Source organism: Paroedura picta, chromosome 1 (genome assembly GCF_049243985.1).
Source record: "Paroedura picta isolate Pp20150507F chromosome 1, Ppicta_v3.0, whole genome shotgun sequence".
NCBI classification, from domain to species: domain Eukaryota; kingdom Metazoa; phylum Chordata; class Lepidosauria; order Squamata; family Gekkonidae; genus Paroedura; species Paroedura picta.
Window position 1 is genome coordinate 147,520,727 of NC_135369.1, and position 22,962 is coordinate 147,543,688.

The window sequence follows — 22,962 nt, forward strand, 5'->3', positions numbered from 1 at the left end:
CAGAAGTGGATGAGTGCTTGAGTGACCCATGCCAGAACGGTGCTTCATGCGTTGACCAGCTCAATGCCTTCAGCTGCTTGTGTCCAGATGGCTTTCAAGGTACATAACGAAAAAGAACATCTGCTACATTATTGTCTTCAAAGGGTTTCTTCTAACCATTAATCTCCGGCAGTGTTCCAATAGCCTATTACATCATCTCTGGTTGACTGCAATAATTCTTTGGCTTGGTGGGGTTCAGGGTTGGGGATGTGTGGGAGTTGGAGGTGGGCTAGGGAGGGTGGAAGGGTTTTTTATTAATGTTTTATGAATATTATATTGTACTGTATGTTTAACAATTGTTACCTGCCGCAAGCTAGCTGGCTAGGAGCCACAGATTAGAAATCATCAAATATCAATCAAATAAATAAAATAAAAGAGGAGGTTAGTTTGTGAACTGAACCAGTTTGTATGGGCTTATGAGCCTTCTTCCTGGTTCTCACCACTTTTAGCAAGGAGCAGAGCTTAGAGACATTAAAACCACACAGCTTCCATTTAACCACTGCTTTCCGCAGCTTTTCCCAGAGGCGTGGCTGGCTAAGAAAATCCCTTTAAACAGCTGAGCCATTCAGAGCAATTTTCTTCATGTGATTAAGTGGTTTAAAGAGGCTTCCTGGGGACAGTCAGCCCTAGACCTGGGACCATTTAAAGCAGGAAGCAGTTGTTTAAATGACCCCAGCCATTTAAACCAAATACCTGTTTTTCATGAAGAAGAGAAAACATGAGTTTCAATCCCTGTTTTGTGCTCTTTACAAACTGCCATGAACTGCATCAAATTTCTGAACATTTGTGGTGATTCTTCAGTTTGCAAATACTGCTTCATGGAACCATGAACTGGCCAAAATCCATGTCGAACTTTAGTTAATCTGTTTGTGCCCATCCATAACCTTTTGTAGCGGCTGGGAAGGGCGCCTCGGAGACGCAGGGAAACGAACGCTCAAAGAAGGCAACAAACTCAGCGGCAGGGTGCAGCCCCACGCGCGTAGACCCAGGGAGGGAGGCCGAACCAAGGACAGAGCTGTGGGGAAGCTGGAGGTGGACGACGCTCACACCCGGAAGTGGGTCTGAGTCGGGCGGGGACATTTTATAAGGGGGTGGAGCTGCATTCAAAGGGATATAAGGGAAGTTTGTGGGAGACACAAGGGTGGAGGGAACGGAAAGGATAGGAGTGCGGAGTGACACCTGGTTGGAGAAGATTGGTGATTAAAAGAAAACACTTACCTGAATCCAGCGTCTTGTGTCGTGGTGTTGCTGGGCGTCGTCGGGCTCAAGCCTAGAAGGAAAGAGAGAGAGAAGGGTACCCTCTGAGTGGTAAGAGGGGCGCTTCACATTTCTCTAGAAAGCCTTTACCCTGAAATCCCTTAAGGGCATCCCCAGAAGCAGGGAAACAGGCTCACAGGGTGGTTTCCCCTAAAATGGATCTGGTCAAGTGATTTGCTGTTGGCCAATCAACAACCATATTTTCCTCTGTCATGTTCCTCCCCCCCTCCACAACCCCACAAATGGGACACACAAGTAAGTTGAGTGTTCCAGTAATCCTAAAAAGTGACTACAGTCTGCTGATAATACAAAATGTGTTTGTATAATAGGTGACAACAATAATAATATTTGCTAATAGTAGTTTCTTGTTTACTATGGTCTAGTCTTGGGACAGTAATGCACATGCATGCAGGTTTACTCAGCAGAAGGCACCAGCACTTTCTGTAGGATTTACTGCCTAGCAGTATTGCCTAGGAATGGACCATTAGTTTGATGTATGTGTTTGTTTACTTTTTTCTTGTTGTTCATAACCTTATTTTTCAAGTTCAGGAAAAAATAAGTGAAAACAACCCTTTGCATAAATACTGTACTGCTTGATGCCTCTGCTAGTAAGCAGCAGAATGATAGGACTAGTTTCCAGAATGAGCTTTCCTAGAGAGCAGCATTGCCACAAGTTTTGAACAACCCAGCTCAACACAGCTCACCAACATTTATGGAAGTCCATCAGGTGTTGATAAACAGCATATTTAATTGCTGGGAAACAAAAAGCAAGGGAATTCTGCCAGGTGGTTGCTGGGTTATATCTAGTTTTGTTTGATTCAGTCGCACATAGATTTTAGAAGCTACAGCGTATTTATTATGTGTTTAAGGCTGCTACTCAGCTATTAATGTTAACACTGTTATCCAAACTGGATCTAGAGAAGGGGAAATTAGCTTTTAAAGGCATTCCAAAAAGGAATAACAAAATAAAATTACAAAGAAAGAAAGTGAGAGACAGTGATTGTAAACACAACCATACAACTTTATTGTATGCAAAATAAAAAAATTTAAAATGCAAAGAAGTTACCCTAAGCAACTGAGAAATGATTCTTTAAGAACTAACACAAGCACACACATACCAACAAGAAGGCACACTTGCAAAAAAGGTGGAAATTGGGATACTTTAGCAAAGGGACGTACAGCCTTAAATCCTGATCTTGAGGTATGGAGATATTCAGGAGTGTGTACAGCTCAAGGAACAGAGCGGGGGGGGGGGAGAGAGAGAAATGGTCTATAGGATGTAGCAGTGATTCTCAGCTGGAAACCAGAGTTCTGACAAGTAGAGATCGAGACCAGGGGTCTGAGAAACACTTCTAGTGCATGGGGTCCTTTTATGGACAGAAGATCCACAGGATAGGTAGGCTTTGGGCTTTGTATTGAATAAAAAGAAGACATTTGACTCTCACTAGCTGGTTTAAAGTTAACGGCTGTCAAAATTTGACAGGAAAAATACTTTGATCAGCCTATTATGAGCCAACGCTGCATTAATATAAAGAGCCCGGGTGTGGCAACAGGATTAACATACTTTAATTATGTTGAAGTGGTGTAAACTGCAGGTTTTTATGCTGGACAAAACATGATGTAATATTGGATCAACCACTAGATGAGGCAAAATTGATGTAGAACAGATCCCACCCCCACTCCACCTCCTAAGCAACAGGAACACACAAACCAGGAAAATGAGAATGAGGAAAAGCTCCGTATATGACCAGGCTGTGACCACCACTGATAAACAGGACATTAGTTTATCTGCCAGGGTTTTGACCTTCTCTAACATAGTCATGGCTGGTTCACCCAACAAATCCACGTCTGTTGAATACTTTATAGGGAGACAATGACTGCATCCACTGTGATCTTTTGAATTCAGCTGAACCCGTGAACACAGCCTGTGGGATCATGTGCACAGAGACTATATTCACAATTTGATGTATATAAGCTCTATTCACAGACTTAGCTGAATGTTTGAAGTTATAGATGAGGACAGTGGCTGCTGAAATCGCTCACTAAATACAAATGTGTCCTTTCCCCCTCTCTTTCTTTTCTTTGGTGATGGTGGCTAAATTCCTAATATTTTTGTTTTTTGCTCCAAGCTCACAGTTAGCAAATGGAGGTATCCCACAGTAAAAATTTAAATGTATAAAAATAAGAGGAGGAAGAAGAGATGGGACTCTCATTTCCTTAATAATGCTCTCCAAAACTGCACAGGATATTTTCAGGGCTGTTAGTAAAAAAAAAAACATAGAGCATTTTTTTCTTTTTACATTTCTTTTTGTTTTGGTAAGAATTCATCTGCTGCCTTGTTCAGAAGAGAAGGAATATTTCCCTTCATGCTACAACAAATATAGTCTATTATATTTCAGTGTTCCTTCTTTTTGTATTGATGTATATTGGTAAGGAAATTACCTCCCTTACTTCTTGAGAATCAATTCAGTTTCATTTTGGTCATAGGAAATGGGTGAAATAACTCAAATAATAAAGTGTCTATTAAATACCAGAGAGTGACAGCTTGAAGTGACAACAACAAAGTAGACAGAATGTTCTTGGAAGTGAATAACTTTATGTAAAAGTGCAAAATTAAAAATGTAGCTGTGGTCAACTGTCTGGGATGTTTCAAAATATTGGTCTTTCCTTCCTCTTAACATTTCTAGGAATGCTTTGTGATATCAACATCTATGAATGTCATTCAAACCCCTGTTTGCATAATGCAACCTGTACAGATCTTATTGGTGGATATAACTGTGTCTGCCTACCTGGATTCACAGGTAAGTGACTTTGGGAATGCATCCTGTATTCTGTGAAAAAGTAGCTTCCAAGTCATTCACTGAGACATTACTGATTCATTTTGTGCTGCTTTCTTCTTCTTCTTCTTCTTCTTCTTCTTCTTCTTCTTCTTCTTCTTCTTCTTCTTCTTCTTCTTCTTCTTCTTCTTCTTCTTCATCTGCCCCAATGTAATGTTTCATTTGCATTCCAACAAACTGGATCATTGCTTCCATCTGTGAACTTTTAACACCAGTGCATAAGGTGAATGAGATCATCCTTAACACAGGCCTTGAATATTTCTAATACCTAGAGTGTATTAATTCAGAAAAAGCTGTTACAGCTAGTAGTAAAGTGAAATAAACAGGCTCTGACAGTAATATATGTAGGGTCCTTATTTGCTTGATTTAGATGGGCTTCTCGGCATGGAATGAGTTTGGGATTTTGAGGTACAAATTGAACAATTATCAATTGGCACCTGTTTGTCTTACTAAATTGCTGCATCTTCAATTATCTTTTCAAAGGTGTGCACTGTGAAACTGATATAGATGAGTGTGCTTCATTTCCCTGCAAGAATGGGGGCACCTGCATTGACCAACCTGGTAATTACTCCTGCCAATGTGTGGCTCCATTTAAAGGTAATGAACACCAAGGGAGAAGGAAAAGTAAACATAATTAACTTTAGAAAGCATTTCTGTCACTTGTCTGAACTCATTTCACTCTTCCGAGCAGCATTATTAGTCCTTTATTTTCTCAAAGCAAGCTTCAAAAGTGACCAGGCAATTATCTCTTAGGCTGTGACTAATGTAAAATAAATTTTGGTTATTCATCTCCTGAAAGAATTGGCTATATTAGGGAAAAGGGTACGTTTTTTAAAAAAAGAAAATGACAAACTTAAAAGAGGAATTGAAGAACATGTAGCTTCTGGGGAAGGTTCCTCCAGGCAACAATGGTTCAATTAGATGTAAAAGTTAGCCCTGTACATGATCTAATACAGCATCTCATACAGTGTTTTTGCTCACCAAACTAGTCGTACTTTCATCTTTAATGCTTTGGATGCAAATCAGTATTATTTAATTGTCTCTTACTTGTTTATATAAAGCATTTCTATGCCAGATTTCCACCCATTTCAGGGTTCTCGAAGTGGCAAAAATTAAAACACCAAAGCTTCTTTAACACTAAAAAGCATTGTGAATATTTAAAACAAATACATTATATAGACACATAAAACACACAAAGAGGGCAGAGGGAATATCAAACAAAACAAAAATATCTTCATCCTCAGATAACTGTAGGAGACAGGCAAATGTCCTTGGCGAGAGTTTAAAAGTTTGGCCGTCCCTTTTCAGATTCCCAGCCATTAGCCAGATGAATGTGTGAGCAGTTATCCCTGCAGCCCTTCTCTGTCAACCGACCATTTTGTTTCTTTCTGTGTTTACTGTCAGTTGACTGAAAACTATGCTTTTGTAGGTTTTAATTTTCCTTTTCTGAATTCATGACACTACTTCTACATGTTATTTTTGAATTTCCTGCTTCCATTGACAAAAACAACCAGGAATCTTCTCAGAGCAAGAGTTTCATCCTGTTTTAGAGTTAAAATTCAGCTGGCATTAGAGGACCATAACTGGAATTTGTATTTGGTTCTAAAAATAGCTGGGGGGGGGGGGACTGAAAAAGACAAATATTTCCCTGCATCATTTCCTAGATGAAAGACTCTGACCAATTCTACATTGGCAAAAGAGTCCAAGCCAGCATTCATATGGCAGCGGGCCTAGTATATGATTCCACATGATATTGATGCTGGACTGGCCCCATCCTGGGCCTGGCACACTTTAGGCCCTGTGTGTTGCCCTGTTGCAAGGGAACATTGGCTCCATGGGGCTTTACAGTGGTGCAGGGCCAAATGGGGCATTATTTTTATTTGCACAGAACTCTTTGAATTGGCTTCTCTCTTTTGGTTTTCCCCTTTCTCATTTAACCACTGCTTTTCACTTCAATTTGTTAACAATGAGTTGATCACATGAGATTTTGCTTTCATAGGCATTTTCTAGACTGCAGCTGCCTTTCGGATTTTCATGTGGGTCACGGTGGTTTTGGTAATTGCACTATTGGTGTGATCAGTTCAGTTTGGGCTTTTCCCCCATCATGGTTCTGCCTGTTCACATTCATGTTGAGGATGGGTTTTCTGCTTTTTCTTCCAAATTTAGAGAGGGGGGCTTGCACTGAAGCTTTACAGTGCTTCAGGAACCTAAAGGGGTCTGTTAAAGTATAGTCCTCTCCCATCATACTACACCTGAATGTAGGGCCACGTGAAAAACGATCTTTCTCCTGACTGGGGAACCAGCCTCATCTGCTGCTCTGCCCTGCTTCTCCTGTGCTGGCTGGCTCTTAAAAGGAGAAAAGGAGCAGTCAATTAGATTGGCCACTAGTTTCAGTGCAGGTTCCCTCCAGTGCTGAAACACTGAAATGCTGGCATACAATTTTTGTCTTAATTGCCAATCCATGAGAAGGGAAAAAAATATTTAGATTCTGAGCAAGAGCCCCAGAACATTTAGCCAAAGTGATCCATGCAACTGTCATCTCATGGCAGACTACTATAACCTGCTTTATCCAGGCCTTATTCAAGTTGCCAAAGTTTTGATGGACCTGTTAAATGGTGTTCTTCTTCCAGGCATACAGCTGACCAATGCCAGCACTCAATGACATCAGAATGCCCCCCCCAAGCCCCTCCATATGAACCTGGGAAATAAATTAAATCTGAACAATTTCAAGCCCAGATTCATTGGAAATAGCAGTGAATAATTCTTTTAACTGGAACTTAGTTTTAAGTGTAAATAATTTTAAAGCATTTTATGTATGTTAAAAAAAATACTGTTGGCTACCTTGAGACTGTTGGCAATGAAAGGTGACCTAAAAATAAACAAACAAACAAGCAAAATTGTTCATTTGTTTTGCAGTGCAGTGAACAATTAGTTTAGCAAAGAACATGGAAAAATGAGAGACTGAGAGACCACAAGACACTGTATATGAAACATTTTTATCTTTCTATATTAAAAACCCTTAATAAAAAAGCGAACAAAAAGGAAAGACTGGAACAGCACTGGGATGTTAACAGTTGTCTACAGACAAGAAAGAAACCCAGTAATATAGGAGAATGAAAATGGAACATTAAGGCAATCTGGAAAATGCCTTAGTTGAATGAAAGCAACACAGAAAATCACTACCCTGTGGGTGTTGTCATAGTGTAAGTGCTTGGCTTTCATTGGAAAAGTGGTTAAGAGCTCATGTTGTTTTCTAAGTGAGGTAGATCCCACAGTTTGTCAAGTGAAGTACATTTAAAATCCCACAGAAAAGGTTCTGAAAAGGTTAATTTCAAATCCATAACCTATCCTGAGAATTATGAGAAAATTAAACACAGAGACTGTATTGTTAGAACACTCGGCATTGTGCGATCTGTTATGTCTTGGCTATTGGTAGATATTAACCAGCATTTAATAGCAAGATCAAGAGGTTGTATATATCTTTTGTAGGAAAAAAGATACTGAAGCTTCTTCTATAAAATAAGAGAACTTTAAAGTCACCCTCCCAAGAAAAATGTCACAGTTTGTAAATTTTAGAATCCTCCTTGTCTCATTTTTTTCTGGGTGTCACTGTGGTTTTCTGTCCCTGAACAGAGCCTTATAAATACACTTCAGTTCATCTTTTATAAAGAGAGGACTGAGAAAGATGACCTTGAAAATGATGGGGTTATAAAACTGTCACCTCCTTTAAGCTTGAGAACAACAAAAAGAAAAGAAATTGCACCACATTCTTTCCTACTCAGTGATTACCTAATTGAGCTGTGCTGGTCTTTCAGTACTTCCTTTGAGGAAAATTAGACTTTCTTACTCTTGATGTAATCCCGTCACACTTGTCCCCCCCCCCCTTCTTCACATTCTTTACTTCTTCCATCAGAGGTTATTCCGTCTCTGCTAGGGGAATCTGAATTATTTCTTTTGTTCACAGTACTTCTTATGACACTCATCCCTAGTTCCCTGCATGATTACTTGCCCCTTTTTCTGTACATCTGACTTTCGTGATGTTTTCCAAACCTCAGAATGAAGCAGACTGCTGTGCATTTTTGATCTTCACAGGACTAGTTCATACATGATCCCTTTCCACCTGGTGTGATCCAGGATTGAACCACAAAACCTTCCTTGTGAACTGGGACATTTGTGTAGGTCCACTTAGATTAACAGTTTACCATGAAAATCGAACTTACAAACAATGAGTGTTTGCAAGTTGATTCAGGAACTTCATCCTAAAGGCACAGGGTAGGAAACGAAATAGGACATTCTGGAGCCTAGACATCTTTACCCAAGAAGATTTTGGAGTTCTAGCCAATTAACAGGATGCCAAACAATCAGTAAAGTTGACAAAATTGCAGTAGGGAATAGGAAGTATAAATGTATATATGTACAAAGTAGATTACACCTGGAAAAATTTTTCTATCCTGTTAGCCATTCAGGTTGCTAAAGCAGGCAAAGATGCATAGCATATTCATGACTGGCTACATCCATCATTACTTATCATTCTGCAACTGCAGAATGCCCGAGTGATTTCAGGTGGTATTCATTTAATTATTTACATGGGGAAGGGAGATCCCAACTGGCTCATATCAGTGAAAAATCAAGGCATGTTTCATTAAAAATAACAACAAAAAACAATTATGTGTATTTGTTTCTTGTAGCACTAACAATACAAATCCCCAAATGCATAGCAATTAAGCTTAAAACAAAATTGACAATTAACAATGATTTTTTTTGAAAAGAAGAAGGTCCAACAGCCCAATAACTACAGCACAGTAAAAACAAAGAAAGAAGGAAAGAACAAAATTTAAGGAAGAACTGAGAAAATAATTCCATTTTCATTATAGGATGTTATTGATTTGCAGGGATGGAGTCTCAGGCTAAGAATAGACATTCACACCATGTTGGCAGTAATAAGGCCACAGCTTTAATTAACCAACCAAATTAAAGTGTTGGTATGGCAGGAGGTAAGGAGCCATTCTGCACTCAGCTGACTGCTCTATCCCCATTGCAGTGACTTCCTCGGCCCAGTTCCCAGCCAGGCACCCAGGTGCCTGGGCCCCTCAAGCTGCTTTAGTCCCTAACCCATGGAAGTGCCCACCTGTGATGCTAGAGGAGGCATAAACATCTTCCAGACCCGTCCCAGACCATCCGGCCCTGTGAAATCTGTGCCTTTGCCAGCTGGGTTTGACACCCGCTTACAGGCCTGCTGCCTATTTAAGGAAGCCCCTTGTTTGAGGAGTTTGCCATTCAAGGCGTACTCCTCCCCAAACCAGCTCCATCCCCTGTAAACCCGCAAGCTGTGATGATAACATAAACAGAAAAACCCATACAAAGCGCAACTTGCTGTAAACCCAGTGCCAACCAACTCTTCTTAGCATAAAGACAAGCTCTGTACCAAGGGAGGAAGGGTGAGTAGCTTGTCTGCATCTTCCCAGCAAGAGGCTGATGGGCATGAAGCATGCTTCCTTGCGCCTGCACCAACCAGCCCCTTCTCCAATCACAGCCTCGTGCACCTTGTGAGTCTCTCCTCCCCCCCCTTCCCGTGTCTCATCCTGCCTGCCCCATCCTGCCATGTCAATGGCATTCCCAGGCTATGCCAGGCCACAAATTATGACAAAGAATTTTAAAAATAGGTTTTAAGCACTCCTGAAGGGAAAAGAGATGGAGTATAGACAATGGGCCAAATAATTTGTTTTCAACGATCACAGGCTACTCATTTTGTGATGAGGCTCGATGGAGATTTGCAGCTATTAGAGAACCAATATCTCTCAGATGTGGCACCTTGCTGAAATATGAAAGCAATATCTACCAATTTAAAACTCCTCCATGGTTCCTTTAGGTTTGTCATTGAATGAACACATGACTCTGCTCTGTTAAATCTGTTCAGCTGTAGAATCTCTTCTAGGCATTCAGTATGCCTTGGTTTAAGTTAGGTTGGTGAAATTTGTAGAGTCCTGAGTGTGCAGTGTAAACATTTTAATTTGATTACTTTATTAACTTTGTTGTCTTTGAACTGTTGAGAATTACCTTGATCAGAGTGGAATGGAAGAGAACACAGCAAAGAGAGAAAGGCTTAGAAGTAACATGGATTGGGGGGACCAAAGAAAGACCAAATATAAGCAAAATAAAAATAGCAACTTGAATTTTCTGTTGACTATTAAATGACTTCAGTGAATGTTAAACTTTTTTTTGAGAAAGCAAAGACAATTTATCCTGTGTTCTGCAGTAAGTTATAATGACTCCATAAATATTGTCCTTTCCAGAAGTGGTTCCAAATAGATTAAATAACTTGATTATTTGTGGACTGTTCTTTTCTGAAACCATATTATATGATCTGATTATCACTGTGATCATTTTGTTTTCCAATGAATGTACTTGAAGAGTTTCCAAGTACCAAACAGCAAGATCCAGTTCAAATCCAGGTGGCATGAAATGCGTATCTGCAATTTGTAGTTATAGATCTAGATGGTATGAACACTGCTTATCCTATGTTAACTTGGCCCTTAAAAACAACAGTATTTGGACAGAAAATGAAATATAAAAACTTTTGAGGATTTTTGTGCACTCTCAATTGATAGTATATATTGAGCAGGTTAGAGAATGGATAATTAAGTTGTGATAGGGAAGGTTTACTTACTTTATACAGACATTTGCTCTAGAAAGTTTTCAGAAAAAATAATGCTGAAATTTGTTCTTTTCAGAACTTTATTCAGGTATGAGATGCAATTTCAGTTTTTCCTGTTGTGATGTCACAGAGCATGGCCTGTGTGTGATTGCATGGTTGTATGGCCCCGCTGGTTTGTGACAGCATGTGTTTTGAAGGTGCTGCTTTTTTTGTAGCTAGAGATTATTTCCATAGGTTCCATGAAGTTTACGACAGGATAACTGCTCACATCCTTTGATGGCTACCGCAAACCAATGCAAAATTGCTCTTCTCATAGAACTCTTGTGAATTGGGTATACATCTAAAAAAAAACAGGAGGAGAAGAGCTGACTATGACTAAGACATCCCCTTCTTCCTTACACAGAGCAGTTTGTGACTATTAAAGTCTCAAGACAAAGGCAACTTACACAATCATATAGACTGGGAAAGCAGCACTGTGCTTGGTCCGTGAAATTATGCATGCTTTTACAAAGTTATTGCCATTGTTTTTCTTTTCAAATAATTCCATACCTGTTCGAGCTTCACCTTCTTTGCACTGTTCTTAATAACTCCTGTTGTGGGTTTGCACAATAACAGATGGAACTAGCCACTGAGCTGATGCGGCTGATGAAAAATGTTAACCTGCTTCTAAGTGATAAAAGTGAATTCCTAGGACTTTTAATATTTAGTTTGAAAGGTTTCTTTTTAATGAAATTCAAGCTTAAATGGATAATTCCAGTTTCCTACTGATCTGTTAGTATGATATTGTTAATACACTACTGAAAAAAATTATTTAGAAGTATTGTGCTAAATATAGATTCAATGGGGATATTGTCAGGTGGGCAAATAGGAATTACTGTGGTCATTGACTTGACAGAAGCTATTCTGGGGAAACTCTGTACTTTTCCCATAGATCGTTGAGAAAGCATTAAGTCTCAGCTGCACACTGTGGCAGTCTCCATTTCCAGTGATTTATTCATATTTTCAAAAGAGGCATTAATATATCAGATTTGTTACAACTTCATTTTCATTATATTTATTCTGGGAGACCTTGATGCAGCTCCCAGTAACCTTGGAAAAACCTTTTAGCTCAGTTATTAGAAATGCAGCGACAAGAACAGAGGTAAGGGTGAAACAGCTAATATGGTGGTAGAAATATTGCTGTACCAAAAATGATCGAGTGAGTGCGAACAGAGAAAACATGTGGGAATGGGGGAGCATGAGACTTCTGAAATTTAGTACTATTTTTAAATGGCACAAAATGATTTATATTTTCTTCCGCACCCTCCTCCCCTCCCCAAGCCACCAGAGAGAATATACACTGAAAATGACGCTCTGCCTTGCAAAAAACTGACAGAGCTTTCATGACAATTAACGCTTTTAAAAAGTTCTATTCTGTTACAGTTTTACATAGCTCAGCCTCTCAAGAAAAAGGGAGTGTTATTAACTTGTGAAATTTTCCACATGAATCAGGTCGAATTTAGTTAATGTATTTGTTTCCCCATGAACAAAAAGGTAACACCTTCCCCCCCCCCCTGCTGCTGCCATTCAACACCTGGTGCAATTTTGCTAATTTCTTTGTGAACTGAAATCACATTTATTGGTACACAGGGTGCTGAAAGATGATATATATATATATGCATGTGAGACAAATACCCCTCTAGAACACCAAATAACATTTAAATGCAGCTGCAAACTATATTCAGTGTTTTATTGTAAAATACTGCTCTTTTTGCTGAGTGCTGGCATTGAGGACTTGGTAAGATAAATGGATCTTTTAGAAAATGAAATAGAAATGATAGGACCTGATGTAGGAGAGGGTACAGGAAAAGGGACAACGTCTGTAACTGATATTGGGGAGGGCATGAGCCAAGAAAATTTGGTTTGGTTCAGTTTGTAGTTTGTGGCATGCAAACCATGAACTGTTGTTGTTGTTCAATTTATTCCCCGCCACTCCCAGAAATGACTTGTGGAAGGTTACAAATATGTCCAATAAAAACCCCAATAAAACCTATAAAATGGACAATAAAACACAACAAAAGCAGCAACAACATGGCAAAATCACCTCCTCAATCCCCCATCCCCCCCATCCCTACCTCAAGGGGGAGAAAAGAGGGTCAAGATGACACTGACCGCTGCAGGGGGGGACATGCAGCCTCAACCATAGACCTGGTGGAAGAGCTCCATTTTGCAGGCCCTGTGGAATGCTGAAAGCTCCAGCAGGGCTGCAGCTCACCTGGGAGCTCATTCTACCTGGTCAGGGCCAGGACTGAAAAGGCCCTGGCCCTGGTCGAGGCCAGGCATGCTTCCCTGGGGCCGGCAGAGTATAAGGCTCTGTGAGGGGCATAGGGTGATAGGTGGTCCGTCAAGTATGTGGGTCCCAGACCGTGCAAGGCCATAAAGGTTAAAGCTAAAACCTTGAATTGGATCTAGACAGCAACTGGTAACCAGTGCACCTGCCTCAGCACCGGCTGAATATGGGCCCTCCACATTGTTCCTGTGAGGACCCTAGCAGCCACATTTTGCACCAGTTGTAGTTACCGGATCAGGAACAAGGGTAGTCCCATGTAGAGCGAGTTACAAAAATCTATTCTGGAGGTGACCATCACATGGATCACCATGGCCAGGTGTTCAGGGGACAGGTAGGGCACTAGTAGCTGAGCTTGGCGAAGATGGAAAAATGCCTGACCGGCTACCTTCTTGACCTGTCCTTCCATAGTTAGCGAGGCATCAAAGGTCAAACTAAGATTCCTGGCCTGGGGTGTAGTGGTAAGTTGTGTCCCCATCAGGATGGGTAAGTGTGCTTCCTGGCCCATCCCTCTACCTCCCAGCCACAGGGCCTCCATCTTGGAGGGGTTGAGTTTCAGACGATTCTACTCAAGGCATTCAGTCACTGTTTCCAAACATCTGGTAAATGGTCCTGGGGGTGGGTGAGTCTGGGTGGCTGTTCATGAGGAGCTAGAGCTGGGTGTCATCTGCATATTGTTACAAACCTCTAGCCATCAAACAAACCAGTTCAGAGGTTATAGAATGTTACCCGCATGTGCTACAGACATAAAACTCATGGAGGATCTCTAGCTGGCACTCCTCTACCTGCTGTCTAAATTTGGTGATGATTGGATTTATGATTTGGAGTTTTGCCCCCCCCCCGAAGATGACCCTAATAATGTACTTTCTGGGGAAATGACAGGCAGTCATTTTGACAGGTTAAGGTTAAATACTCTTCCAATTAAGTTACCTCTTGTCATAAATCTTATTTGCCCAAATCTTCAGAAATGCCCTTGAGTCTTAAATTTCTTGTCTTGTTTGAATGTCCAAGTCTTCAGTTTTTTTCCTTTGCGGTTGTTTTCCAATCCTTTAGCTCTGTCACATCAGATTCTACCTCTTGAACTTTGTTATGATCTTCATCACTTTGTTTGTTGTTAGAGTCCACCGGTTTCTTTAGGCCATAAATTATCTCTGAAAGTTCTTTTTTTAGAGTATTACTTCTTATCTGACATGAACAATTTCTCTGTGCAAGCCTTCAAAAAGTGCTTTTATTTCTTTGATATGTTTGTCTAATCTGCATATAATTGCAGATCCTCCTTCTTCTCCCAATGTTTTCCTTGGGTTTTTTTATTTTTTTGCATGTGTTATATCCTTTCTTTTGCTCCAATGTGAGAGTAGTTCTGTTATACTTTTCTTTTTTGGTGATTTTTAAAAATGTCTTAATTTAACTGACATTATTACCGTAAGCAAGCCTTTCACTTTGTAGCTTTTCTCCCTAGATATTTCAACACAATCAATAGTATATAAATTCCATAAGATACATCAAATATCAGCTATAGTCTCAGTTATTACAAATTCATTTAGTTTTCATAAATCACTCTGCCATCTGTCTATATTTAAGTATTTGCAAAGGCATTCAGTAGAAATTGAGTCTCAAGGTATCAAATAAATGTTTATATATAATAAGCACTTTTTAAAAGTCAAGGAAGTACACCCTCTGTTCTTCTGAGTTACTTGAAAGTCTTATTAGAGCCTTGATGTCCAGATCCGTTCTTCTGATGTTGCTCCCAGAACCCACTTAGAATGCTTAAAAGTGCTGCATTTGTTGTAATCCACAAGACAGCTCTGAGGATAAGTAAACAGGTACCATAAAAGTAAATATCACTCCATGTATGAGAAGACAGCTGGCAATAGGTTTGTAATCCTCAATCGATAAAAATAGAATCTTTACCCTATTAATCCAAGGCAGCTAACATGCCAAAAAAAGAAATAAAAAGAAAGGCACAAAGTGAAAAAAGCACTAGAAAAGGAACCAGACATGTCCATATAAGACTCCTGAAACTTGCTTCCTGACACTCTTTACTCATTGCTCAAATTCTATATCCATAAACTTCCGATCAGATACTCCTAATAGGGCCAGCCTTTTTCTATATTGTCTAGGAGAGCTCTTATTAATCTATGGTGGCCCTCTTGCTCTCCAAAATCCTGTTGTAGCTCAGCCTGGTTTATCACAATAGTTAATTTAGTATCAGTTCACAGATCTCCAGCAAAGTAACCAGGACTGTAAATACTCTTCTCTGTTTTTAATTTGATTCCTGAGTACATTCTCCCTCCTCTATTACCTGAGTCCTTTGATGAGTTTATTCGCCTCTCCTCCATGTTGGCTCCTCCATGGATCCAGCCTTGCTATCATCTTCCCTTGTTTTATTTTAAGTTTCTGACCACTGTCTGAAGCGGTAGAGCTCAGGCCCTCAGTCACAACAAAGCATCTTTCATAGTTCAGTATAAGCATGAGCTAGTTTCTTTGTTCACATTGTCCATAACAACAATAAAATGATAGTATATTTTACTAATCTGTTAGCCTAATATAGGGTTACCAGATGTCTTCTTTTTAGAGAATATGTCGTCTTCTTTCGGTGTCCATCCTCTTTTGGACTCTTAAAAAAAACGAATGAAAATTCCTCTTTTTGGTTTGGAATGTTAGAAATACTCCTTATTAGTATCAATTAAAACAGCTAAAACAGTGGTATTTAAAGTGAGATTTGTCATAATGAACACTTGTTTGAAGTAGTCATTTGGGAACTATTACCTGCTTTTTGCCTTATAAAATATGGCAACCTTATCAATTTTTTTGTTAGATGTGCCCTTTAAGAATAAGAGATTTTTATGCCCCCACTTTTCACTATTCAAAGGAATCCCAAAGTGTCTTACAAACCCCTTTTCCTTCCTCTCCCCACAAAAGACACCCTGGGAGGTAGCTGGGGCTGAGAAAGCTCTAAGAGAACTGCAACTAACTCAGAGTCATCCAACTGGTTGCATATGGAGGAGAGAAGGATCAAACCCAGTTTGCCAGATTAGAACCTGCTGTTCTTTAACCACTGTACCATGCTGGCTCCTTAGTAATTTTGCTTTTTTTTGTAATTTTATTATTTATTATTATGTAAAGCATTTACAAAAAAGTTAAGAAAAAAGCGACCAGCTGATATGGTTTGCCATCTCTTTTAACATACATATTCAGTTCCCATCACATATTATTCCTAATCTAGAAGTTTTTACCATTTTTCTTAGCAAAGTGATTGTTAATACATATGAAAATATGATCTGTTATAGGAATATATTCTGTTATTATCTTAAATGATATAAGGTCAGTCCCCTTCATAAATTGGCCCTGACCTAAGAGTTACTACTGCCATCTTGTTAATACCTATGAAGTATAGTTTGTCATCCTCTTTTAGCATACATATTGACATACATATTCAATTCCCATCACATATTGATCCTGATCTAGGAGTTATTACCATCTTTCTTAGCAGAGTAGTTGTTGATACATATGAGAGTATAATCTATTATAAGGATATATTCTATTATTGTCTTAGATGATAAAAAGTCAGTTCCCTTCATATATTGGTCCTGTCCTAAAAGTTACTGCTGCTGTCTTTCCCACAGGAAGCCAGGAGAATACTCCATTGTTCAACTCATCCTTCAGGTGGTCGCAGAAAATGAAATTGTGTTTTTTTCCATAGTAGAGTGTTTCTGATTGTCCTTCTGTCAGGGCCAAAGAAGTCTCTTACTTGATTCTTGCTTGCAGTCGCCTTTGAGTAGGCTCTGTATACTTTATCAATCTGGATCTCTTCCTCTGGTCACACAGGAATATCTCCTGATAACTTCCTGGGTGCTGTCGCTTTTGAGTAGACTCTTTTTATTTTGCTGATCCAAATCACTTCCTGCTCTGAATAGACTTCCAGGTTTTCGGTGCTTTCCTTCCTTGAATCTGTTTTCCCAGGTTCTTCAAAGGTACTTTGGGTTTTTACATCCCTAGCACTCTCCCCCTCCTATTGATTAACTTCCAAACATTGAATTTTCGTTTGATTTATTATTGGCTGAGCTGTATCAGCTGCTCTCTCCAGACCGTCGGCTCCGTCCAAAAGCTCCCCCTTAATCCCACGGATTTCCTTTTCCAGTTTATTGACTGCTTTCAGTATCTTTGAGTTCCCTTCGCATAACAAATGGAAAAGCTGTGCCTTAGTTAATTTTCCATAGTTCTAGGCAGTCACAAATTATAAACAGAAAGTCTTGTGAGGTCTCGCGGGAGCACGAGCGATCCCAAATTATCAGTTTGTCGATCTCCGTATCAAGTCAGCAACCCCCACTGAACTTTCTCCAACAAAACTTCAAAGCTCTCTCTTTGTTTGGTTAGTGGGTATAATTAGCTGGGAGTCTCTCACTCGACGAAAGAGGGAATTCACTTGTAAATTGGTTGAGGAGGGGGGGGAAGAGCTTGTGGGAAAAGAAAGGGAAAAGCCAGAAAGCTTTCAATCCTTACTGTTGTAGACTTCAGCTTCTGTCAGCACTCCTGTCAATCTGGTAAAAGATGGTCTGGGAAGAATGTAGGGTCAGCTGGTCGTTTCAAGCTTAGAAAGTTGTTTGCGACAAGGGCGCCATCGTGACCTTGAGCACACGCCGCTGTTGATCCGGAGAGCTCGGTTCCCCTACCTCCCCACGGATCTGTAGGACCCTCAGGATGCCGTTCCTGGTTCCTGGGATGACCGGCGAGCAGATTTGCGTATCTGCTCAGGTCAGCCAGGTGCAGATGCTCCTGACCCTCGCCATGGCTTAAGAGGTGAACAGAAGTCCAGCTTTTATAGCGCCATCTTCAGTCGACTCCTTAGTAATTTTGCTTTGAACAATTTTTCATTCATACACATTAAAGCACAAGTTAGAGAAAAATAAAGTAAGGATTGAAGCCATATGAAGAACAGAATACATAATATATAATAGATGCATTGTCTTCGACTTTGACCATTATAATTCCTATTTCTATTCAGAATTAATTCCTTTATTTTCCATTATTAAAATAGTGGCATGCTACTTGGTATATTTTCATGATGAGAAAGAGCTAATCTTTAGATGTAATTCAGAACAGTATGTGGTCTTCAGCTATTGATTTTAAAAACTTAAGAGTTTGACATTTTGATGAAGTTGAATCAAGGCCAAGCAGTCATTCAAAATCATAAGACTGGACTTATGGAATATATATATGAAATATATGTATATGTGTGTGTACACACATGCACACACACTAGTTGCAAAGCCTGCTGCATGCAGAAATGAAGCAGCCACTAGAGGGAAGCAAGCTGAGTGGGGGAGGTAGGCCTGGGGAGGCATGGAGAGTGCAACCAGACACTTAGGCAGCAGCCTCTCCCCAGGCCGCAGGTCGAGGGTGTGCAGGACATGGCATTGGTGAGCCCTGGACTGGCTGCGGCCAACTGGACCTCCACCTCTGTCAGCTGTGGCAGACTGTTGGTAGCGCGGGCTGCTCTCCGGGCCCCCTGCCAGTAGCCTGTGTTTTCTAGCTGCGTGGCAACGCCTTCCGAGTGTGGGGGAATCTCCGCCACTACGGGCTCACTGTTGCTGCTGCTGGTTTCTTTGTGTCACCTGCTTCTTCGCACCACCACTTCAGGCCTCTTTGCACCACTGCCAGTGCAGGCTTCTTTTTAGCGGTGTACCACTGTGGGCTTGCTCTCACCACCGGTGTGGGCTCTCTTGATGTGCCGGCAGCTTCTTCAGTGGCAGCCTCTCACCAGCTCTGCCACTGCCTCATGTTGTTGGCCAGCTCCTTCCTACCACAGCTGGTGGCTCCTGCGAGGGCTGCCCACATAGAGGCCGGATTCAAGCTTGGACATTGTCAGGGAGCCAGACACGCTCCACCCCCGGGGCAGTTCCACAAATATATAAGTGAACTATGGGTATGGATGTGTGTATGTATGTACATACATACATACATACATATACATATACATATACATATACATATACATATACATATACATATACATATACATATACATATACATATATATATATATATATATACATACATACATACATACATACATACATAATACCTTTGAATAAATCATTGAAAAGGGGTCAAAACACTTGTGTGTTTTATTAGCAGGAAGTTTATGCTTTTAAAAGCTATAGTGGTAATGACTGCATACATTGTCTGACCTCGATTCATCAGTATGCTATTTAAGTGCTATAGAGAATCTTCCAAAGGCTTCTCTGTTGGTGCATCACTGACATCACAGCCCCCATTTCAATGTGCTGAGAACATAAAAGTTGGACTGGATTGTACGGCCACCTTGCCTCACTCCATCAATCACAGAGCAGCACGCCAGTAATATTTTTATGACAAGCATCAAAAAACAGCTAAACAGCTCACATTAACATGACCATTCTCTCTTTTCAGTGCTGTCAGGCTGCACACAACCCAGCACAAACAATGAGGGAGAGAACAAAGGGAACCCATCACCTTATATTGGAAAAAGCAATGTTGCATAACCAGGAAATATATCCTGGAAGAATGTGAACACATAGGGAAGGAAAAATAGTTATTTTAGTACTTGCATACCCCTATAGCTCGATCAGCAGTAGAATCAATATCAAAGCCCTCATCAAGTATTTAGGTGGGTGGGCTTTGGAAAATTAGAAAGGAGAAAATTCTCTCCATTCACTTTGACCAGGTGGCCAGCAGAGCCTGTTTGTTCAAAGGCTTCCTTGCCCAAGCTCTGTCTCACATCTATGACTCATTCTAGCGACTGAGCCAGGAAGGAATTCGCCCCCATCTATAAGAAGAAGATGAAGAAAAGTTGGTTCTTATATGCTGCTTTTCTCTAACTGAAGGAGGCTCAGAGCAGCTGACAGTTGCCTTCCCCTTCCCCACAACAGACTCCCTGTGAGGTGGGTGAGGCTGAGAGAGCCCTGATATCACCGCTCGATCAGAAAAGCATTATCAGTGCTGTGACTGGCCCAAGGTCACCCAGCTGGCTGCATGTGGAGGAGTGCAAAGTCGAACCCGGCATGCCAGATTAGAAGTCCGCATTCCTAATCACTACACCAGACTGGCTCTCTAGATACTAGCTAATTTCTAGAGGCCTCTGGAAGATTCCCATTGTCTTTTCTTCTACGTGATTAATACTCATCACCTCAACCCATGAAGATCCATCTTCCTATTGTCTCAATCCCAGGCCAGCCCATCTTGTGTCTGTGCAGTTTCCTTCCAGTATGCACAACCCTCCAACAGGGTATAAAAATCCCTTCCCTGGCAAGCCAAATTGCCTTCCTGGAATCCTAGGTCCGTCCAGATTGCCCTTCACATCCTCTTCCAGACTGGTAAGTATCTCCTCCATTGACCTGCTTCCGCGGACTCTATTCATTCCCATGCTTTATTTCACTCTGTGTTAGCTTGTCTGTATGTCTGTTACATGTTGGTCTACCTCTTTTTTTAAAAAAGAAAATAATTTTCTGCTAAATAAGGACTGCTTATTATTTTAACTTAATATCGGTTGTCTGCCTCAAGTTCTTAAAGGATCAATGATCTTGTGAACATAGGTGATTCCAATCCTATGCTAAGTTACCTGACCTTTCGCTAGCCATTCCCTACAAACACATGCCTCCTGAGATGCATTTCGGGTAACAGTGTATAGGAGAAAAACAGGTATAGCTGAATCAAGTCAGTTATGTGTTAGAAGGCCCGAAGAGCAGTCTGAACCCGAACTGAGACTTTGTAACACAATTATTTGAGATGGACCATGTATGCTGATTAGCTGTTTTATGTACCCTTCATTTTGCTTCTTCACATGCCCACGTGCACCATCTTCTTGCCATACGCAGATTGTTGCTCTCTGGCCACACTAACCTCTGCAACCATTGCACTCCATACTCATCACTACCCCATCATGCAAAGTACCTGGCTTATTGGATGGCAGCAGGGAGCAAATAACTTCAATACCCTTTCCCTTCTCATTGCAAGAACATGCCTATGTAAATACTGAACCATCTCTACAGTCTACTAGCCTTATTGGGAGGTCATGTACTCCTATTTATGTGATGCCAGAATAAATACAACTCTTTGATTTGTTTGATGGATAATAACCTGATGGTTTAGAACGCTTTTCACTATATAGCCTAGCCAGGTAATTCAGTCCCAAGCCTAGGAAAATGTCATCAATCTGCTGTATAGCCTCAGTAACAGCAAGAAATTACAAGCAGTAATAATTAACTGTTGCCATGTCATTACTCCAAAGAGGATGGTAAGAAGCTATCATGTCACTAGCCAAGGTCAGCTTTCTATCCAGGCCATCTAGACAGAACAAGAATCTTCATTACACAATCATGATAGATAGTGCAGTTCCAAAGTTCAATTACAAATCTTCCCTGATGCCATTTGTTTTTGAAACTACTATACTATGCTGGTTTTGACCTTTAAAGTTGTTGTTTTTTTTGCCATGCTTGTATATGAAAACATCATCTCTTGTAGCAGTGTTTCCACCCTGCAGATATTTTCATGAAGTTGTACTCAGCATTGTGCTGCTGTTAGTAACTACAGTGTACAGCAACTTTTCTGTGGTGATATTTCAGCTGAGATACTCCCCATCTCTTCCATTTGGGTTGGGATTTGGGCAACTGGGATATGTTTGAAAACATTACTTCCCCAATTAAGTTTATGGAGCAGATATAAAATTATAAATAGAAATCTGGAGCAGGTACAAATTAATTTAGCATGGCATCTATAAAATGAACACTTGAGGATTCATGAAGGAGAGAAAATACCATCCCTCTCTTTTTCTCCACTTCTTCTCTTCCTGCTCACTCCAGTTCTCTTATTGCTGTTTTCTCTGTCCCTCCCCCCAAATCCACCAGGCTATATCCTTTTCTGCAACATGTTCTTTCCAGGGCTGCCCTTGAGATTGCTCCAGACCACTTAATCCCAATCATCTCCTGCTAAATTCAACCAGGGTATAATTAAACCCTGGAGTTTCTTGAGCATTCTGGAAGGGTTTCTCAAATGGGTGGAGGTAATTAATTTTGATACATTAAAAAATTGTTACACATCTATTGTGTTATATAACCATATATAGTCATGTCAACCCTATTTCCCAAAATGACCAGTGATATGTCTGGAGGGGGTGGGAAGGGGAGGGGCCCTGGATGGGCATGTGCATAGCTATGCTTCCCAACCATATTCTGCACAATCATGTCACTTATGAGGTTTCTTGAAGCCTAAAGAATGTTTCATGGATTTATCAATGGAAAAAAAATGAGAAAGGCTGATTTATTATAATGAAGAAAACCAAACCATTGTGTGTTCTGGGGAAAAGAAGAATTTCCTCCATGCATGGACTTTGGGGGATTCAACTATTCCCTGGGATATAATTCATTTAGAAACGTACAATTGTCTATTTATTGGCAATTTCCCCACTAAATCAAGAGAACTGTGATTCTAGTAGGAGATTGGGGACTGCTAACAAGTGCTAAACTATAAGTTTCAGAGTTCTTTGAGAGAAGCTTACAACAATTATACGAAAACAAGTTTAGGTATCATGTAGCGTCAGTGCGGTCTTAAAATTGCTAAAAGATAATACAGCAGAAAAGATGTCTCACTGAAGCAATGTATGAGATAATATTGAACATGAAGATAATAGTATTCTGGTAATAAGTAGTATCCAGAGATTTGGTGGTATTAACTTTTTCCTATTAAAATTACTTTGCTAAATAATAAGAAACAGGGGTCACCAGGGAGTGTGTCAGCTTCTTTTTAATTAGGTTTTTATCCACCAGGAGTGCTTTGATTGTTGATTTTTTTCCTATTGCATTATGCTTTCT

The 22,962-nt window shown here is 40.4% G+C and overlaps 1 protein-coding gene across 1 annotated transcript in view; it reads left to right on the top strand.

Moving 5' to 3' along the window:
* The window catches only part of LOC143822494 (protein eyes shut homolog), a 672,231-nt gene continuing 649,269 nt past the window's right edge, over nt 1–22,962 (top strand). The window contains exons 1-3 of the mRNA XM_077307707.1: nt 1–99; nt 3,984–4,097; nt 4,617–4,730. Coding sequence (XP_077163822.1) covers nt 3,986–4,097; nt 4,617–4,730 — 226 coding nt within the window. The 5' untranslated portion in view covers nt 1–99; nt 3,984–3,985. The remainder of the gene's footprint in view (nt 100–3,983; nt 4,098–4,616; nt 4,731–22,962) is intronic.